This window comes from Tuber melanosporum (genome assembly GCF_000151645.1).
Source record: "Tuber melanosporum whole genome shotgun sequence assembly, scaffold_77, strain Mel28".
Lineage (NCBI taxonomy): Eukaryota > Fungi > Ascomycota > Pezizomycetes > Pezizales > Tuberaceae > Tuber > Tuber melanosporum.
In genome coordinates, this window is record NW_003299125.1 from 204,289 (window position 1) to 223,508 (window position 19,220).

Genomic DNA, 19,220 nt, shown 5'->3' on the forward strand with positions numbered 1-19,220 from the left:
GGAGCTCCTGCACAAGATTCACGGTAACATCGGCATCCAAAGCCGCAGAGATTGACAGACTCGAACATGTTGTGGACCGTCAACGCAGTCTGGGAAAGCTCGACAACCTCCTATATGAGCTGGACTCAATGAACTCACAAAAGGAAGAGAAATCAGTGAATAAGGCTGCAGAGGAGTCCGATAAAGTGAGAAACGGCCGTGCAAGACCTCACAGTGATGATACTCTTGTTGAGGTTCCCGAGTCAGTTAATGGTGATGATGATGATTTTGTGGACCTTGGTGTGGAAAAGTTGCGGGTACAGGAGAACAGAATATCCGGGTCAACTACTCCCGAGACTGGCGATCACACCTCACAGCCCGCATCAGGGAAGGCGATTCCTTCGATCACACTCGGTAACTCACCCAAGATCGAGTACCCTCCTCAGAGCCCGGCCCAGTCTCAGTTCGTTGCCGATAAGTTGGAGTCCGTACAGCAAGAGCTTATTGATCTCAAAGTCGAACACGAAACAACTATCAACGAACTTGACCAAATGTCTGCCAACTATGAGGCAGCGCTCCGTGATCTCGCCGCTCTTCAGGATCGTCTCGATGAGGCCCGACACCAGGCTGCCCCTTCGCGGGGCACCTCGCCTTCACCATCGCCAAACCTGCGACCCACCTCTTTTTTAGTAGGCGCGAGGGTGAGCGATTTAAAGGCCGAGGACCAAGGCTCATCCTCGCTTTCGCTATCTTCGGAATTATCCTTGGTTGGGGACTCGCCTATCTCCCCAGTGAGTATCGACAGCGAAGCGCAGCGCATTAAAGAAGAATTGGAGATGCAAAGGAAGATCAGCTATGAGAGAGAGGAGGCTTTGGCTACAGAGTTGGAGAGCGTCAAGATCCAAATGGAAGATGCCCTCAAAGTACAGGAAGAGGAACACGATCTCCTTCACTTGCAGCTGAAGCAGTCACTGGATCAGCTTTCTGAACTCCGACACAGAGAGAGGGTTTCCGGCGTCATCTCACCGTCTGGTACCCATATTCTCCGACGAAAATCTAGTCAGAGCTTGGCTGTTCTAGACCGTGCTCGTCGCTCTTTCGACAATCTTCATAGGATTGCAGTTGAGAATTTCAAGGATCATCCGGACATATTGGAGAACTTCGAACTCAACATTGATGCCGCCGTCAAGGAGCTTACAGTCCGCTCAGATCGTATTTCAGAATTGGAGACTGAGATCTCGTCGTTGAGGAAGGAGATGGACGCCAAGTCCGCTATCATCAACGGGTTGGCCAGAGAACGATCTAGTATATCTACTTCGCCAATGGATATTTCAGTTGTTGCAGTCATGGAACGGCGCATCGAGGAGACACAGGCTCAGCTCAATAGCACACGGGAGCTACTATCGATCCGTGAGAGCGATTTAGCCATCGCTCATCGCGAATTGTCGGCACAGTCAGGAGAATCAACCAGTGATGTGGAGGATCTTCTCATCGAGTTAACTAAAGAGAAGACCTTGAGTGCTGAGAAGTCACAACGGATATCCGACCTTCAGAGAGAAATTGTGGACACACGACAAAACCATGACGCAGCCCTCGAGACAATGGATCGCTCTAAGAAAGCTCTTGCTACTGCCGTCCATGAACTTGAGAGTGAGTTGGCCAGAAACAAGGAGGTTGTCGAGGCCGAAAGGGCTCTCAAGGTCACAGTCGAAGAGGAGAAGATTCAACATCAGGAACGTGTTGAGATGCTTGAACATATTGTTGCCGAGAACAAGACTACTATTGACTCTCAGCTCGCACGACTTGCCGAACTTGAGAAGACCCATGCGGCCACTCGTGAACAGATCGATAACCAGCTCTCCCAAACTTCAAACCCCTCTGAATCGACTGTTGAGGAGGTCCGGAAGCAACAGGTGTTGGCAAAAGAGCTTGAACATGCCATTGCGCAGAATAGAGCGGTTATTGAGGACCAGCAGGCCCGTCTTGCCAACCTCGAAGCACCTTACCAAGATGCCATTGATCAGGTCGAGGCTCTCCGGCGGAAGGAAGAGGCGGCTGTTCTTGCGCTCAACGAAGCGGAAACACGCGCATCCGAGAAAATTGCCACTATTAATGCTAAGCACGAGGAACTTGTTCAGACCATTCGAGCTAAGCTTGAGGAGAGCAAGAGCGCTATTCTGGAACATGTTGCCAATCTTACCAGACTCCAGGTAACCCATGCTGAGGCTAAGTCACTCATTGTAACCCTTGAGGGCGATAAGTCAAAGGCACAGGAGGAGGCTGCTCGACACGCTACTACCATCAAGGTTCTTGAAACTGAAGTGGAAGGGAGCGAGGCTACGATCAAGAAACATCTCGACACGATCTCAGAGCTTCAGGAGCTTCACAAGCAGGCCGACGAGGAAATTGAGAAGTTGTCCAAGAAGGAGGCTAAGCACGCTAAGCTACTTGAGGACCTTGAGCAGCAACTTACATTCACCTTCGACCAGGGCCAGGAGAATGCGACGAAGTTGGCTGATGTCACCGCCGAATATGAGCGTCTCCAGCAGGAGAAAAAGGCTTTGGTTGCGGAATCTACGGCAAAGAATGCGGAGTCTCAACAACTTATTGAGAGCTTGACCGATGAGGTTGCAAGTCTTCAGGTGAGTCAATTTGGTACAGGAATACGGAATTATAGAATGGCTAACTGTGATATCAGACGAAACTTGCAGAAGTTCAGATGGAGCTCCAAGGGTTGGGCGGAGCACGGGCTCAACGATCCAATTCGACCTCTTCCAACGGCAATCTCCGGAAGAGTACTTCCACAACCTCACTACCATCTCCGCCTCCGGCAATTCCCCTTCCTCCCCTGCCAAGTAATGCAGCTTCGCCCCTTGCTAGCCCGGTTCAACCCCCGCCTACACCAAGCATGTCCAGGCACCCCAGCAAAGACTATGTCGTTGCCCATATGGAGGACCAGGAGGCGCGGATCAAGACGCTCGAGAAGCAGCTTCAGGCAGAGAAGGCTCTAACAATAACGCTCGAGGAGGCACTTACTGATTGCGAGAACAAGATGAAGTCGCTAAGGTCAGACCGCGACAGTTTCCAGGCCAAGGCCTCCCAGGTCCAACAGGAGCTCGACCGAGCCCGGAACGAATCACAAACAAGTAGGTACTCCATGCAGGCCGTCGAAGAGGAGCGACTCGCGCGGAAGAAGGCCGAGCTGGCCCGGGAGCAGCTGGAAGTTAGGATGCGTGATATAGCGAAGAAAAACAAGCGATCGTTTGCCTGCTTTTAGCTTTCATCTCTTTCTTGATCTTTCCAATAAACTCCTGTATTGTCATTTCTCACCAAACTGATTTCAAAAATTTCTCATTCGTGAGAACTTCTCCCTCATCTTCACTAGCTAGTCAAAATATCCGTCTTTTCTTTCGTGTTTCTTACTTTTCCTGCCTTTATATACCCCTTCTTCCTATTTTTATTTCTATCTCTGACGTTTTTGTCAATTTCTTATTATACCTCTGGGTTTATGGGTGGATGAAAGTGATTTTGACTTTGATGACTTGCTCTTTATTTGTGTTTCCTCTTCCCTTTTGGCGGGTGAATACCAATTTCTTTCGCTCTCATTTTTTCTTCTTTTTTCTGCTATATAAAAAGCCATCGTTTTTTCTTCTCTTCAACACTATTCTGGATGGATGGGTGGATGGACGGGACGAACAAACGTTCATACCTTGTAGGTGTTTGCGTTTTTTTTCCCCCTCATGATATTTTCATTTTCATATCGTTTACTTGCACTGGTCTGCTCCCTCTTCTCTTGTACCTGTGAAGGGAAGAAAGAGAGGAAAGGCAGGGGGGTACTTCGGTTTTTCTTTTCTTTTTCAATTTATTATACCTTAACTTTTACTATTTCTTTGTTTTATATTCACACAAGACTTTTTCCTTCCCCCCCCTCCACATGGCTATATACCGATACCCATACATCTATCTATCTAGCTATTTATTTCATCTGCTTGTATGCGTATCTCTGCTTTTTCTTTTTCTTTTTTTCGGTTGTCACTGGTGGCTGGTGTTGGATTCGTCGGGGTTTCGGGGATGTGCGTGGAATTTAACCTACCTATTATTTATTTGAGACCGTCCACATCATACCGTAATATTATCTTATCTTACCCGTGACCAAAACCTTTAAGTCGTGCCAGGATAATTTCTGTCGCCGCCGCCCAAACTTTCCCCAAGCCATCTTATCAACTACGAACCAGCAACAAGAAATCAAACATGTCCGCCGAAAAATCCTTCTTCGAACGTACGCCCCCCCCCCCCCGTACCACCCATCCAGGATAGGAGTACTGTACTATGCTAACCTGAATAGAACAACGTGACCAACTAATCAGTGAAATCGCACTCTCGCTCGAACACGTCCTTATGAACATGAACCTGCTCAATAGAAGTCTTGAAGGCGTCGTTGCTGTATCCTCCCCCTACCCTACCCCTATCTTCAGCTTTTTTTGGGCCGTGAGTGGGCTGGGTGAACATGAGGAGGGCACCACGAACGAGCCATACGAAATGCCTTGGCGGTTTGTTGATTCTGCATGGCTTGTTCATTCGTTGGACCTTCTCACGGTCTACGGCGCTCTCGTGCTCGGTGGGTCAGTAGGCTAACGTCTGTCCCGGGACGCATAGGTTGGCAGGGAATTTGAGAGTGTCGAAGCATTGTGGTCACAATTCGAGGGGGTCATGGGGAAGAACCCGGATGAGGCGAAGACTGAAGGTGTGGGAGAGGGGGATGACACACGTATGGGTGGGTGAGGCCATGGGGGATTTATGAGCGGATATGTGATACAAGTAAATAAACGAATTAGGGGGGTTCTAATCTGTTTTTATTTTCTATTTTCTATTTTTATTTTTTACCACTGCTACGGTCTGAGAGGAAGGCGCGGATTGCCTTTGCAGATTCGTGGGCGGTTTTGAAGACTAATTATTTTGCAGTTAGCAGGTGGATTGGATGGGTGGATAGATGGACGGATGGGGAGAGGGGCACGTTGTCGTTCGTTCTCATCAAGGCCTTTCAAGAACTCGCCGCCGCTGCTGATGACGCCTTGCGGATTGTGCGCGTGGTCTGCTATTTCTGCCGCCCGCTTTTTGAATGTCTGTTATCGTCAGTCCCATCCCATCCCGTCCCGCCCTTATCCGGAGGTGAATTGACTACCTCGGAGAGAATATCAACCAACTCGTCCTCCTCCAACAATCCCAATATCCGCTCCCCAAGGGAGTAGTAATGCGACGCTAGAGATCTCAAGTCGACCGTGCAAGGATTCGCCTTGAGAGCATTCTGTACTCTGGGGGCTAACGCCGGTGGAAGGTCTAGTGATATGACATTCTGTTCTGTGCCTAGGCGTTGACTTACGCCGAGCATTTCCGCGAGCCAAAGGGGAAGCTCAACTCTTGTTCCTTGCTTGATCTATTTGGCTAATTAGGCGTTTTTTTTTCTCCATTTTTCCACTTTCGTTAGGGGAAAATAGGCGGAAGTGAGGAGAAGGGAAGAGGGGAGAGGGAGAGGGTGGTAGGTTTATGTACATCAATGTTTGAATTACCCTCCAAGTACCCCAGGCCTGGGATCGTGATCTCGAAGGTACACGGAACTTTCTGAAATTGTCAGCTAAAAGTTGCTTTTCTTTCTGTTTGTTTGTCTGTGCGCCTATCATTTCATAGGGCTTATCATAATCGGGGTATCAAAAGATAGCATACTTGGGCATCGGTGAGGATAGCATCGATATCGTAGTATGACATTGTGAAACGACGATTGTGGATGCTTCGTTTTGAGATGACCAGGGAGAGGGGTTTTTCTTTAAATAGATTTGCCTCCTTTTTCCGTTCCTCTCCCCCTCTCTGCAGCTGAAGGCGGGCGGTCTTCGGTGCGGGAGTCGTCCCCGTTAACTTAGTCCGGTGGTGAAAAAGGAGGGAGGGAGGGAGGGAAGAGGGAAGAGAACTCGTATATGTCACCGGGGAAAGAGAAAGAAGCACCGAACAGGAGCCGAATGGGGGTTCAACAACTGCGGAAGCATATCGAAGAGGAAAATCTTGGCTCGGATCATTGACTTTTGATTGGTTGTTCCTTCCTTCTCCAAGCTATCGGTGGCTCTTTTTGGTTTAAGACAGTTGTCGGGGCAACGGAGGTTACCTGGTTGTTTTGTTGTTAGTGGATCTGATAAACCCTGTTTGCTTCATGAATAAACTCCCTCCAACCCTTTCCTGATCCCCATATAATTTCCTAAACCCCAACTTCCCTACAAGCTACCTTTCTTACTCGCAAGTACCATTACTACCACCACCTCACCCTCCGAGCGCAGTGTCATCATAACAGGACAGTACGAAAAAGAAAAGGGAAAAGAGAGAGAGAAACACTGACTGTATTTTATTTAAATACCCTTTCACCCACCATTCATTCCACACCTGGTTTTCTTTTTTACCTATCCACGAAGTTACTCGTTGGTGCTAATATCAAACGAAGCTTGGAATTAGCTTCCCTCTGTGTTCGCGACACACAATTAGACCTACCCTTAAAAGCTTTCACAACCTGCTCTCCCAAGAAAAGGAACAATGAGTGTCTCTAGCTGGGCAAACGCGCATTCCAGGATGTAAGTACTACCACCACCAGTAACAAACTGGGCCACCCCTCGCCCACACATTGTTTCCTCCTTGTTCTCACCGTCATCACCGTCATCACCACCCCTCTCTACGAACACACACATACCTGTCCCCGTTCCATCTTTCACCGGAATTGTTATTACAAATTGCTAACAGTTTATCCTTTACTCTTCTTGGGGGCTTATTTGAAAATAAAGTGGAACTCCTGCCAGCATGATGTCGGATCCTTCTACAGTAAAATCAGTAAAATCCCGCTCGACGGGTATCACCACCCCTGGCGTAACTCCGGCATATTCCAAGAAGTTGGTTGTTGTTGGCGATGGTGGTTGCGGCAAGACTTGTCTGTTAATATCTTACTCGCAAGGCTACTTCCCTGAGGTTTGTCCAATATTGTTTCCCCTTGGAATAGCTCCCCGTCTCCTCCTTGTGCTAATGATGGTGATTGTTGCACGCGATGGAACAGAAATATGTTCCTACGGTGTTTGAGAATTACATTACACATAAGTTCCACGAGGGCAGTGGAAAGACGGTTGAGTTGGCGTTATGGGATACAGCTGGTCAGGAGGAGTACGACCGTCTGCGCCCGCTATCATATCCGGAGACGGATGTTCTGTTTGTCTGCTTTGCTATCGACTCTCCACATTCGCTCGAGAATGTCCTTGACAAGGTATGTTGGCTTCCCACGCTCTCCTCTTCAATTGGCTGGAATAGCTGGCTAATCAAGGCCGGACGAATAGTGGTATCCGGAGGTCCTTCACTTTTGTCCAACAACACCTCTCATCCTCGTTGGACTGAAAACAGACCTTCGCAAGAACCGGAATGTAATAGAGTTGTTGAAGACGCATGGCATGACTCCTGTCACACCGCAACAGGGAGAAGACGTCGCGAATCGCATGGGAGCCATGTATGCCGAGTGCAGCAGTAAAGAGATGACGGGCATACACGAAGTCTTTGACTTGGCGATGGACATGGCGGTCGGGGGATCCAAGGGGGGGAAAGGAGGAAAGCCCAAGAAAAAGAAGTGTACCATTCTATAGTTGCGGGCAGAATTGGGCCTTTTTTCCTTCCCTTCTTTCCTCCCTTCCCCCTTCTCCCTGACACTACCCGCAACATTTCCATTCGCAAAATCACCAGCGCTTCTTTCTAAGCCTCTATGTTGTCTTCTCGCTACTTCTATTTCCTCTTTTCGTTTTTTTTTTCATCGCCGTTTGTTCGATTCGCAATTTCCTTTGTCCGGGTTTGCGTTGTATTTTTCATTCACCCATTTTTTTTTGTTGTACGGGTTTCATGGATTCATGGCATGGAAATGATGGAGAAAGCCTTTTTTCTTTTTTTTCGACACTTCAACAAAAAGTTATGAAATCGCGGGACGAGTAGGTCGGCCGGTGGTTGGTTTTTGTGAACCTTTTTTTTTTAGCCCTTCCCAGAGAGAATGGAGGGAGGGATGGAGAAAGTCACTTTACTTTTCTTCTACATGTATCTTTGGAGTCCCGAGTCTTGTACTTGCCTGGCGTGGCGGAGGTTCTAATGGGAATGAACGCGTGAAGTGAGACCTATTCAACAGTCAGTCAGTCCAGTGAATTAAAACAGTGAACGAGTCAAGGCGGTACATGTATTCCCTCGGGACTCCTGAGGAGTGTAACGAATGGTCTGGCAGGTACGATAGAGTAGAAAGAGGGGGTTATTATGATAGGGGCGTTAGCTTGATATTTGGTTTAGTCTAATCCAGATCTATAGTTTATTTAGTGCCTTCCTAGACTTGACGTGATGCAGTGGGGTTCGCTGCGCGTGTTTCTCTCCCTGCGATACACCGTCCCATGAGCTTATATGATAACGTGGGGTTACGCGCAGCAGATCATGTTTATTTTTGCTCCATCCTGTTCCCGCGATTGGACCGGATCACAACAAATCACTGTGACTCGAGCGACGGAATGTTGCTGGGTCCCGAGTACTATGATAGTAGCACGAGTGCGGGTACTTGTACTAGTACCGGTACTGTGCCGGTAGGTGAGATTTTCTACAGGGTTCGGGGATTGGCGCGCGATTCAGGTATACGAAGGAAGGGACGGAAATGAAATTAAGGAATGTGCTGGCAGGAGGAGGTAGTGGTGAGACTGGGTTGTTAGTCTTTCTTTCTTTCTTTTCTGCCCGGGCAAGTGATGTAGGACAGGATTGGATTGGTGCGAGTGACTGTTTGTGACTGTTTAGATCAGGAGGGTGTGGTTGGTGTTGTATTAGTGGAAGAGAGTGTTAGAAAAGATGATGCGCGTCCAACACAAAATATCATTATGTTTCTCTTGCGTTACCCTCCTATGTTTGCTTGGTGGCTCTACTACTTCTGTTTCCCCTTTCCTTCCTCTCTCACTTTTTCTTCTTCCTCTGGACATAACAATTGATCAATGACTTCCTCTTCTCTGATTCCGCATATCCAGTGATACAGTAGTTCTAACAGAGAGCACGAGCACGGAGTGCTAGAATTTAGTGGGGCTCCCTGAACAGAATTGTACTCGCAGCTTAAACTTCAGCCTGGGTTTTTGTTGTATGATATGATATCGGTTCCACAGCATTCAAGGGTTGAATGGCGCGGGGACCATAATATGCTAAGTCGGCCGGGCAAGCCGCAGGCCGCAAGCCCGACAGAACCACTCAAGATCAAAAAACAGGCAGTGCAAAGACAGTTCAAACGAAGAAGGTGCAGCAGATCAGAGCGGATACTATACCGCTAAGAGAAATTCAACAAACAAAGGGCATATATTAATCGGTCCTAACCCTTCGATACAATAATTAACCACTAAACACAAGGAAGCAACGGATTCCAAACAAACCTTACGCAATCCCTAAACAATCTCCTGGCGAAGTAGCAAACCATACACATCACCACCGATGCTTAGAACCCCCCACCCTCAACTGTACAAGTAGATTTTGCCCCGCACTCACAAATTCGGTCTCCCAGCCAGAATGAGTCCACCATCTACTTCTGGGTCCTCTTTCGGAGATAGCGAGCCTTCCGATGATACAACCTCCCCAGCGGACACCACCGCTTCCCAAGCCTGAAACACAAGTCTCAAGTCCTCTAGACGCGGCCTCTGGCCCGGTGGCCGGAAACATGACTCCACAGTCCTCTTTACCCTGGATGGTATGTTCGCAGAGTTTATGGTGACCCTTCTATCCTTGCATTCACTGATGCACCTTTTCTTCTCGATGATGCACCAGAATATGCAGCCCATCATGTAGACCATCGCTTGCTCTTGCTCCTTGTCAGATGCGGAGCTCCAAAATGGAATAGGCCTTCGGTTGAGAGTGACACTGTCCGAGTTTTTCCGCGCGAGTATATTGGTTATAGATCTCTTATACTCGAATATATCCATGTGCGTTTCAAACACTTTAAGGCCTCCGCATCCAGCGCGGAAGGAGCATGGGTGAGGGGAACATACCATGCAGGTCTCTCCGGGATCTGGCCCGTGAATAAATACAAGCCTTGACCCGGAGGGCTCTGCATATACGGCCTCCTGACGCCAAGAGAGTATCTCTGGGGGAGTGTACTGCGCCCAAGAACCACCAGTTTCGAAGTCAATGAGAATGAGATCTCTGTTTTTTGAGAAAACTATGTTATCCGGCTTTAGATGTGCATAGAACCCCCAGCGTCCGTCCTTCTGCTTCGTGCAACGAATGTGGGCCATGGCAGACACCAAACCTGCGCACCACTTTGCCTTGTCACCAAGTGACACTTCCCCCCCAATGAGGGTAGACATGAGCGTTCCTCCGGGGTGATACTCAACAAGAAAACCGACGATGGGCATGTTTTCCTGTTCAAAATATTTCGAAGCCGTATCAAGTTTATGCATGCGAGAGATCATTGTGCTTTTGCTAACCAGCATGCGCTTGCGAATGATATTTGGGTGCGGGTCCAGTCTCACTATCGCTTCTATTTCCTGATAGAGCAGCTGAGGGTTCGCATTTGTCTTGAAAATGTAGCTCCCCGTCTCTTTGTCTAAAGACACAATAGCGACCGACTCGTTCAAATAAGCCCAGCATCTGAGCCTCTCAGAGGAGACAATCGAAGGGTTCGGGTCCGAAATCCCCCATGAATTGTAAAGAGCACTATGAGAGATTAGACCATTCTCAAACGAATGGTTTTGGAGGCAGTTTATCTTGTATCTCATAGATTTCGGACCTATCGGCATTACCTCGATGATACTAGACACCCATGGAAGATGCGTAAACTGCAGGAGAGCCTCCAGAGGGATGTCTAGTTGATCTAAGATATTCAGGATTTCACCATACAAATCTTTTTCTCTGGACGAAATCTCAGAGGTTATGAAACCTCCCGCACCATTGAACCGATATCCCTCCCGATCACCCTTAACCAGGCGGCTGGGGAAACGAAGCTTGATAAAGCTGGGGATAGGTATCAAACGGTGTAAAGCATATATGTCGTGATTATCGCGTCCATATATCGTCCAATCCCGGTTTTGAGGGTAGAAGAGGTACGGATTATGACGTGCCCCTATGATATCGGGGATATTAAACGGATTCATGGAGGGTATGATATTTAAAATATATGAAAGAATAATAGATGGGGTAGGGATTATTGTGGTCAAAAATGATATGGGCCGTTGGAAATGCAAAAATGCAAATGGGGTAGCAGATGAACGGAGAGAGCAACCGGATGTTTGCGGGGAGGAAAGTGGAGGGGTGATAATGATAATATTATTATTAATTATAATGGCATCATAATTATCATAGCTTGCGCGTACTGGTACCCTATTGCCCATGCAAACCAGTGGGTGGGGTCAAAAAGTGTGACCTCACCTAGTTAGGTCCATTGAAGCTGCCGTCTTCTTGTTGGTGGGGCATACCGCGATACCGCACGAGTACAAGTGAGTCCAAGTATCATAATATGATAGCCTATGATACCTGTACGTGTTTCCCGGCTATGATACGGGTATCATACTCGAGTATCATACTCGTGCAAGGGGTTTGATAAGAGCGAATCAAACTCGAGTGATTTTCATGATGCGATGCAATCCCTTCGCTTACTCCGCGAGTCGGTTGACGCGCCGACACGTCCCAAACACGGTCAGCTGATGACTGCGATATGATACTATATACCCTTCATTAAGAACGGCTAGAAGCATCGATTACCGATATCTATCCCTCCTCCCCCTACTATGTCAACAAAGAATGTCGGCCGCCCTAAATTCATCCCCAGCGGCCGCACAAAAATTTCTCGAGGCGCAAGCAAGAACGGTTAAAGAGAGATGCCCCGATAAATCCCTTAGCGATATCCGATTGGACCTGCTTTATACGGGGGACATACGGGCAACTCTTGAAAGAATCGTGGAAGGCCAGGTAAGGGGAAGCCTACTTGGTCGAGATTGGTTGATTGACCAATGGGGATAGTTTTTATATGGAACTACTCGAGATCCGCGGCGACCTAGTGTATTGCATCGAGTCACCGGCACGAACAGAGGAGCTAGCGATGGAATTCCTGTAATAGATCTATCCGAGGATACTCCCATCAAACTTCCATTAAGCCCCTCTGCCGCAAAGCGGAACCTAGACAAGGTCTACGAGGGAAAGGGAAGAGAAATAGCGGGGTAAGTTTCCCATTCCACAGCGTAGCGAACTTTTTTCTGACAAAGTTCATCAAGGGTTGTTTCAAGGTCGCCGCTTTTTAGAGGTTTGGCATCGGAAGACGATCTCGTAATATTACCCGATAATGCGCCCTCCCCATACAGAGCTCTCCCGTCCTTGAGAAGCCACACTCCTGAAATTGGGGGATCGCCCCTCTTACCGTTCTCATCAGCAGCGTTGTCCACACAATCTACGCCATTTTCAAATAGACATCTTAATCCCTACGCTACATCGCCTCTGCAAAGACCCAGTTCTCCAACACCCATGCCAATACCACTTCCGAGCTCAGCAATAACTCAAGCCTTCCGCAGAGAAACAAACTATTCTGCGTCTCCGGCACCTGGAAAGCAGGCGGCCCCCGAGAGTGATGGATCAGATCTGGAGATCATTGAACCGCCTCTATCAAAGTTTCCCCCCCTATCAAAGCGATCCAGCTCTGGGATCTCCAAGCCAGACTCGAATTCTAGCTCCAAACGTAACCCCAGCATCGGCACACCCAAGCCGCCCCTGAAAGCAAAGGATAATCCCAAAGAGAGCATCCTTGATCTAGTTTCTGATTCGGGCTCCGAGAATTCCCGAGACGGTCCTGGGGCATATATCTCAAAGAGTTATAGCGAAGATCTTCAAGAACTATTGAAGGCGGAGCAGGAAAAGAAAGGGAAACGCAAATCTATAGCAGCGGTAGCTGCAGAGGGCGCGGTACCAAAACGTCGGCGGAAAGTTAGCACTGAAGTAGTAGACGAGGACATCCCCACGAAACCCACAAAAAAGTCAACCCGTATAACAGAAGAGGAAAAAGCCCGCCGAGCGGTAGAAAAAGAAGAAGCTCGCGAAGCCAAGAGGCGCGAAAAGGAAGCCAAAGACGCAGAAAAAGAGCTCCAGAAGGTAGCCAGAAAGAAAGAAAGAGAAGCGAAGGAGCTGGAAAAAAAGCGAGAGCAAGACCTCTTATCCGCCAACAAACTCCGTAACTCAAGGAAGGACTCCATACCAGAGATAATCGCCGACATCTCCATGTCCCTGGCGGACACTCCCACAGGCGAACAGCTACAGCGCTTTTTACTGGAACTTGGATGTAAAGTGAACCCGACCTGGGCGCCATCACTTCCCGGTAACTTGAAGCTGGTGAAGTGGCGACGAAGGGTGAAAGCCGATTTCAACGAAGATCTGGGGATGTTTGTTCCGCTGGAGAACGAGCAGATCCGGGATGAGAACCACATACTCATCTGCCTGACTGCTAAAGAATTCACTGACACAGCCCTCCCCGTAACGGCCAGTGGGTTATCATCACACGCCCAGAGGATAAAATCTGCCTTTCCGACTCCTCCGATGGCGAAGAAGCCTACCAGGTTAATATACCTGATAGAAGGCCTGCAAACTCTCATCCGAAAACATAGAAACCTGCAAAACCGTGCATACCAGAACCGAGTTCTCAGTCACCTCCCTAGCGCCCCGAATGCTCCCAGTGCTTCCATAGCCCTTAGCACGGACGATGATGCATCAATTAACGAAGACAATGTTGAAGATGCCCTGCTAGACTTACAGATCACACACAACTGCCTAATCCACCACACCTCCTCACCCGTAGAAACCGCAGAATGGATAACCATCTTTACTGGGGACATTTCCACAATTCCATACAGGTACCCCCCCGCCTTTCACAACCGCCGCAGTAGAAGAGGAGCTAACACAAAATAGACACAGCAGGGCCCACCTCGACACTTCCTTCTGCGCCGACGTCGGGCAGGTGAAACCCGGCCTGGGCAAGCGCGATACCTACCGTAAAATGCTGCAGGAGATCACGCGAATCACACCGGGAATTTCCGCAGCCATTGCGAAAGAGTACCCCGACGTGCGCAGGCTAGTTAGCGCAATTGAGCATGGGGGTGGGGAGGTTTTGGCGGGTATTGAGGTATGTTTGCTGTTACTAGAATGCGAGGGGAGGTGAAGTGCTAATTAATGTGGGGTTAGAACTCAAGTACTAGGAATGGATTGCAGAGTAGTAGGACTGTCGGCGCGGCTTGTAGTCGGAGGGTTGCGGGGGTGTTTTTTGGGAGGGATCCGTCGGGGGTTGATGTTTAGTGGTTCTCCGTTTTCGTTTTCGGGATGTATGTAGATGGTGTTTTGGAGCTTGGGCTGGAGGGGGTAGGTAATTGGAGTTTTGAATATCATACCTTTAATGGCCTTTTATTTTGCATCTTTTGTTGGGGTGCAAATTTGCTATTGCCTGGGTTTATAGATCTATCACTTGTTTGCATAATCGGTGTTCCCACTGCATGGTGTTGCGTCTACCTGCTGTAGGAATGTGTATGTACCTTGGGGAACGCGTATGCATTCCTACAAATAGATGCTTTCCATACCTGTTTGCGGGTTCGCAGGCACCGCTTGCTTCCTTAAACGGGGTGTTTCTTCTCCCTTCTCTGAGATTATTACTCTCTGCTTTGCTTCAAAATTAGTCAATCAACATCTTCGAAACACAGATTGTATGATACCATATTTATAGTTCGAGCAGTTCAGAAGGTGCTACCAGTTACATAATATTTCAAATTCTACGACCACTTCAACCATCCAACTAACCAAGGGGGGAAAAAAAAACCAAGTAATAAAAAGGATGAGAATAATAGCACCTGTTTTTTTTTTTGATTAGTTGGGTTGTTGTAGTGGTCGTAGAATTTGAAATATTATGTAACTGGTGCACGTTTTGAACCGCTCGAACTATAGAAACTTTTATATCGTAGTGTGGTCAATGGATACGCAGCCAACTATGAATGTCATCGATGCCATTGCCCCGTGATGATATCCCACCGAGTGACCAGGCGTGAACCCTTCCTTCTACGCAACCTCCCTCTTAAACACTATCGCTCGGACCAAGTCTGGGACATTTTGTTTCCTTTTTTTGGGAGGAAGAAAAGAAGTAACCCTCTCTGAAATTGACACCCCCTCCCGTTAAGTTAAGCAGTATATACACATTTTTACATTTACCCCTCCCTTCCCACCCATTCGTCAACATCATCCCACTTGTACCACTCCCTCCCCCATCCATATCCCTATATAATTCCCATCACCTATCGACCAGGCATATGAAAAAAAAAACCAGAAAAAAAGAAATTCAACCCTAGACAAAGTAAACAATCCCCAACATATCCAGCCAGCAAACCAATAAATCGGAATATGAGGCAGAACTATCGACAGGAAATAATCGTATGTAGGAAAAAGAAAGGAAAGAAAAAAAGGTGATGGAAATATGAGAGATAACGCCCCAGTAACTATAAAACCAAAGAGAGAAGTCTTTTGTCCCAGTGCTGGTATGTGAAGATTAGGAGCGTAATGTAACCTAGAAGGTGGGTAGAAAGAATATCACAAGAATGGAAGAGAAATGCACAGATGGAGAAGGAAGGAGGTAGGAAATGTCACGGGGAACAGCGAAAGGAAGAAGGCCGAAAAGAGAAGAAAAAAACCTAAGGAAGAAGAAAAATAGTTATAAAAAAGAAGTTAAAGCTAAAGATTTCCGCTAAGTTAATAAGAGCTTTCCTACAAATAAACCTGCCAGCCGGCCCCAACCACAATCAGTCCATCAGAATAGACTATCAGACCACAAAGCATAACTAGGAAAATGAAGGTGGAAGAAAGCAAATAACGAAAACCAGTTGCGTAAGAGAAAAAAAGAGCAGTAGACCGATATATCAAGCAGAGAGAAGTGGGTATGAATAAGTTAGTAAGGATACCCACAGATATAACAAAGCAAGTGATTGAAAGATATAGTGAGCTTTGTTTTATACTCCCGCTTATCATAGCTTTTTTCTTTTTTTTTTTTGCTTCATACTTTTTTTTATAATTGTTTTTTTTTTTGTTAGAAAGAGATAGATGGAATAAACGGATTCCATGGGAGGTAGGAGGAGGTTAAGTTTGGAGTTGGTTTTGAAGATCACCATCAACCACCTGGGGGGTATTGGGCGCGGTTTCTATCGCAGAGACGCTGCTCATCATAAGGACGGGGTCGATTCTACCATCGTGTTGGTGATGGATGGTGATGGTGTTAGAAATTTCGTGAGTAGGGGTGGTATCGGAACGGTGATGGGTAGGAGGGGTATCAGGAGTATTGGTTATGGTAGAGGCATCGTGGTGGGGAAGTTGATCGTGCTGCTGCTGAAGATGATTGTGTTGTTGAAGCTGATCAGCGGCAACCATATCGACTCCCATTCCCATATCTGCCATTGGAGCGACAGAGCCTTGGTGGGATTCCTCCTGGGAAGAGCTGCCTTCCCCTGACCCTCCGGCCGCTGCCGCCACAACCTGGTTCATATCGATTGTCTGACTCAGGTGAGTCATATTGCGAGCCTGTCCGAGAGCCGTAACAGCAGCGACGTGAGCGGCGTCTTCAGAGGCGCTTGCAGCGGTGGCCTTTTTGGCCGCGTGTTTGGCTGCTTGACCGGGAGCGCGTGTCTTGAGTTCGCCTGTAACAAACTGGAGATAATAAGGGACTTCAATGTTCGACTTTAAAAAGAATAGCTTGAGGTTTCTAGCTTTATCCTTTAGTTGGACTTGGTTGCGATCCTTAAGAACTTCATTAACTGTTCCGCCAGGACCAAACATTGCGAGGATCTGCGACCAATGTGGGCCTTTAACACGGTCGAGGCCGGCCATGAGCGCGTTCTCCTCCTCAGTAGTCCAGGGCCGGCGTTGAGATGGGAGGCCTGCACGGCGAGCATTAGGCGAGGCCTTTGCGGTTGCGGCCATGCGGGCGCGCTCGTAAAGGACCTGGGTAGGTGCGCTCTGGGGTGGTGACGGTTGGGGGGGAGGGGCCCCGAGTGACATTGCAATGCTAGTGTTGGTGCCAAAGAGCTCGTTTTCGAGAGCCAGTTGGGCGGCCGACACTTCTCCACCATTTGGAGTTTCAGACTTAGAGCGCGGAAGGGGACTGCTGTTCCTTTCTTCTAGCCCATGAGACACGGAACGCCTGCCCCCAAGCGGGGACCCCGTGCGACCGAAAGTAGGCGTTCGAACATTAGAAAGAGAAGGCGATTTACGCTTTCTAATACGACGAATCTGCTCAGAGATTTAGATATTATTTTCCTCCGGGAGAGGGAATTTGAACTTACCGGCTGAGCGACAATGGACTCATAATTCTTGCTAACATACCAACTAACCTCTTTCAAGAATTCCTGCCAGACATACTTTTCGCTCAAATTCACGTCATCAGGTATCATCATCAAGTGCTGTTTCCTCTGAGCCAACCTATGAACGAAATCGAGTTCGCTGGGTGTCAATTGCTTGGCTCCGGGCTTTCGGTTCAGAAGGATAGAGTTCATGTCATCTGGGAACAAATCAAGCAAGATATCCTCCTTGCCGCGTTCGTTGGTGGACATCGCAGAAATATAGGCCTGAGTTTTGAGATCCAAATACAAAGCACCTTGAGACTTCAAAAGCCTGCCACCGTCGGGAACGAACGTGTCGAGGAAATGCTCGTTAAGGTGAAAAAATCCAACTTCTTGGGATCCGAAAACCGAGGAAACAAAAGTGGCCAGGTTGACCCTACGGATAGTCGCGCGCTGCTCGGGCTGTTCGAACTTGAGTTCATCAGCTGAGAGAAACGCCTCATGGGTGTAGAGCTTCTTTGTATGGTCGAATAAAGTCTTCATAGTATTGTAGGCTTGGCCCTGGTCGGACTCTGGTTGGGTAACGATGTTTAAAGTTTCTTGGTACGGCCCTTTGCCCAAAGTGCTCAGAATTTGAGAAGACTATATATAGAAGATTAGGCTCTGTAGTAAAAACTAAAATACTAAGCGAAAGGGCGGGTTCACCAAGTTATCAAGAATAGGCAAGCTATGAATCCGAAGATTACGGTTTGCGTCCCACATTAAAAAAGAGTTATGATCGTACTGGTCCCAGGAGGCTGGTCCCGAATGGCTCTCCTGCTCTTCGTCGCTCATAAACTCTTGGTCCATTCCGTCGTCTTCAGTCTCCTGGGCTAAAACGTTCTGGTGATCATTCTGAACGACGGGTGTCTGCGGTTGCGGCGCATATTGGTTAACGGCATCACTTCCACCGGTGAAGTTGGAGACTGTCATCGAGAGATTTTGCCCATTGACTTCATCTTGGCTAAGATCGGCCTGGACAATATGAGAACCAAGAGTTTGCGAGACTGCCGCCAAATCCTCCATATGTTGACGTTTGACGGCAATGTCGTCTAGGACATCCTCGGGGATCTCAGAATCCGCCTGGCGTTTCCCCCACCTATGCGGAGAGGAATCGATATCAGGAAAAGCAGCATTAAATGCGGCAACTGCTTGAAGCGGGGCCTGTAGAGCTGGATCTACTGCACCCTGTGAATTATCAAGGCCTATGATGGGACGTATTAGTAGAGGCAGAAAGGAAAGGGGAAAAAAAGGAAAATTATTAAGAAAAGAAACTCACGGTTAATCGCAGAGAAGCCACCAACTCTGTCATTAGGGAGTGGGTGGTCCTCATTGTGCTCGTTGTTTGGTGGTTGTTGGATATCTGATGTTGGCTCAGACATTGCAGGAGTCTCGTGTGTAAGGTAGGAAAAAGTCAATTCTTGCCCTCTAATCGAGCCCGAAGCCCTGTGTCCAGGTGGAGAGGGTTAGCAACCAACTTGGCGAGGGGAGGCAGAAGTGGAGGGTTAATCTCACATTTGCTGCTTTTAATCAGTGCTTGGCTCCCTGTGACAAGAAACCTGATTGGCTAAATGTTAGGCGAAACTGTTTTAGGAAGATTATCGACTTTTAGTGCGAGAATTTCCGAGTGCGACAAAGGAGGATTGATTAGTAAGGAGAGTGTGGGATGAGGGTCCTTGGAGTCAGGAATCGGGTTGTGAGTTGTGAGTTGCGAGCGAGTAAAGTCCCAGAGAGAGGGGTGAGTGAAGAGTTGGGCTCTGGGTTGAGTGTTGAGATGAGGGAAGAAAGAAAGAGGAAAGGTCGGGTCCGGTGCTGGTGAATTTTATGACCTCCACTGACCCCAAAAATCAA

At 48.0% G+C, this 19,220-nt stretch overlaps 6 protein-coding genes; 4 read left to right on the forward strand and 2 right to left on the reverse strand.

The window, feature by feature from the left end:
- The window catches only part of GSTUM_00010917001 (uncharacterized protein), a gene marked incomplete at its 5' end in the record, with an annotated part of 6,565 nt that extends 2,483 nt beyond the window's left edge, over positions 1–4,082 (forward strand). The window contains 2 exons of the mRNA XM_002841585.2: positions 59–2,621; positions 2,678–4,082. Coding sequence (XP_002841631.1) covers positions 59–2,621; positions 2,678–3,256 — 3,142 coding nt within the window. The 3' untranslated portion in view covers positions 3,257–4,082.
- Positions 4,083–4,377: 295 nt separating this feature from the next.
- GSTUM_00010918001 (uncharacterized protein) lies at positions 4,378–4,761 on the forward strand (the record flags this gene model as incomplete). Its single annotated transcript, XM_002841586.1, has 2 exons — positions 4,378–4,422; positions 4,636–4,761. 2 exons carry the CDS (start codon positions 4,378–4,380, stop codon positions 4,759–4,761), a joined length of 171 nt encoding a protein of 56 aa, XP_002841632.1.
- Positions 4,762–4,810: 49 nt separating this feature from the next.
- On the reverse strand, positions 4,811–5,899 carry GSTUM_00010919001 (uncharacterized protein). XM_002841587.2 has 5 exons: positions 5,701–5,899; positions 5,530–5,598; positions 5,162–5,413; positions 4,994–5,102; positions 4,811–4,926 (listed from the first exon to the last, which is right to left on the reverse strand). Exons 1-5 carry the CDS (start codon positions 5,740–5,742, stop codon positions 4,853–4,855), a joined length of 546 nt encoding a protein of 181 aa, XP_002841633.1. The 5' UTR covers positions 5,743–5,899; the 3' UTR covers positions 4,811–4,852.
- Positions 5,900–6,816: 917 nt separating this feature from the next.
- GSTUM_00010920001 (uncharacterized protein) lies at positions 6,817–7,637 on the forward strand (the record flags this gene model as incomplete). Its single annotated transcript, XM_002841588.1, has 3 exons — positions 6,817–6,978; positions 7,064–7,267; positions 7,338–7,637. The coding sequence occupies 3 exons, from the start codon at positions 6,817–6,819 to the stop codon at positions 7,635–7,637; spliced, it is 666 nt and encodes a 221-aa protein (XP_002841634.1).
- Positions 7,638–13,248: 5,611 nt separating this feature from the next.
- Positions 13,249–14,316, forward strand: GSTUM_00010921001 (uncharacterized protein; the record flags this gene model as incomplete). The annotated part of the gene is made up of 3 exons (XM_002841589.1): positions 13,249–13,877; positions 13,933–14,146; positions 14,206–14,316. 3 exons carry the CDS (start codon positions 13,249–13,251, stop codon positions 14,314–14,316), a joined length of 954 nt encoding a protein of 317 aa, XP_002841635.1.
- Positions 14,317–16,134: 1,818 nt separating this feature from the next.
- GSTUM_00010922001 (uncharacterized protein) lies at positions 16,135–17,873 on the reverse strand (the record flags this gene model as incomplete). The annotated part of the gene is made up of 2 exons (XM_002841590.1): positions 16,135–17,280; positions 17,346–17,873. 2 exons carry the CDS (start codon positions 17,871–17,873, stop codon positions 16,135–16,137), a joined length of 1,674 nt encoding a protein of 557 aa, XP_002841636.1.
- Positions 17,874–19,220: the final 1,347 nt, after the last annotated feature.

Coding starts and splice junctions, on each gene's coding strand:
- GSTUM_00010919001 (XM_002841587.2), bottom strand. CDS start 5,742: ATGTCATACTACGATATCGATGCTATCCTCACCGATGCCCAA. Junction 5,414..5,529: donor AGGGTAATTCAAACATTGAT/GTACATAAACCT, acceptor TTAGCCAAATAG/ATCAAGCAAGGAACAAGAGT. Junction 4,927..4,993: donor TGATGAGAACGAACGACAAC/GTGCCCCTCTCC, acceptor CAAAATAATTAG/TCTTCAAAACCGCCCACGAA.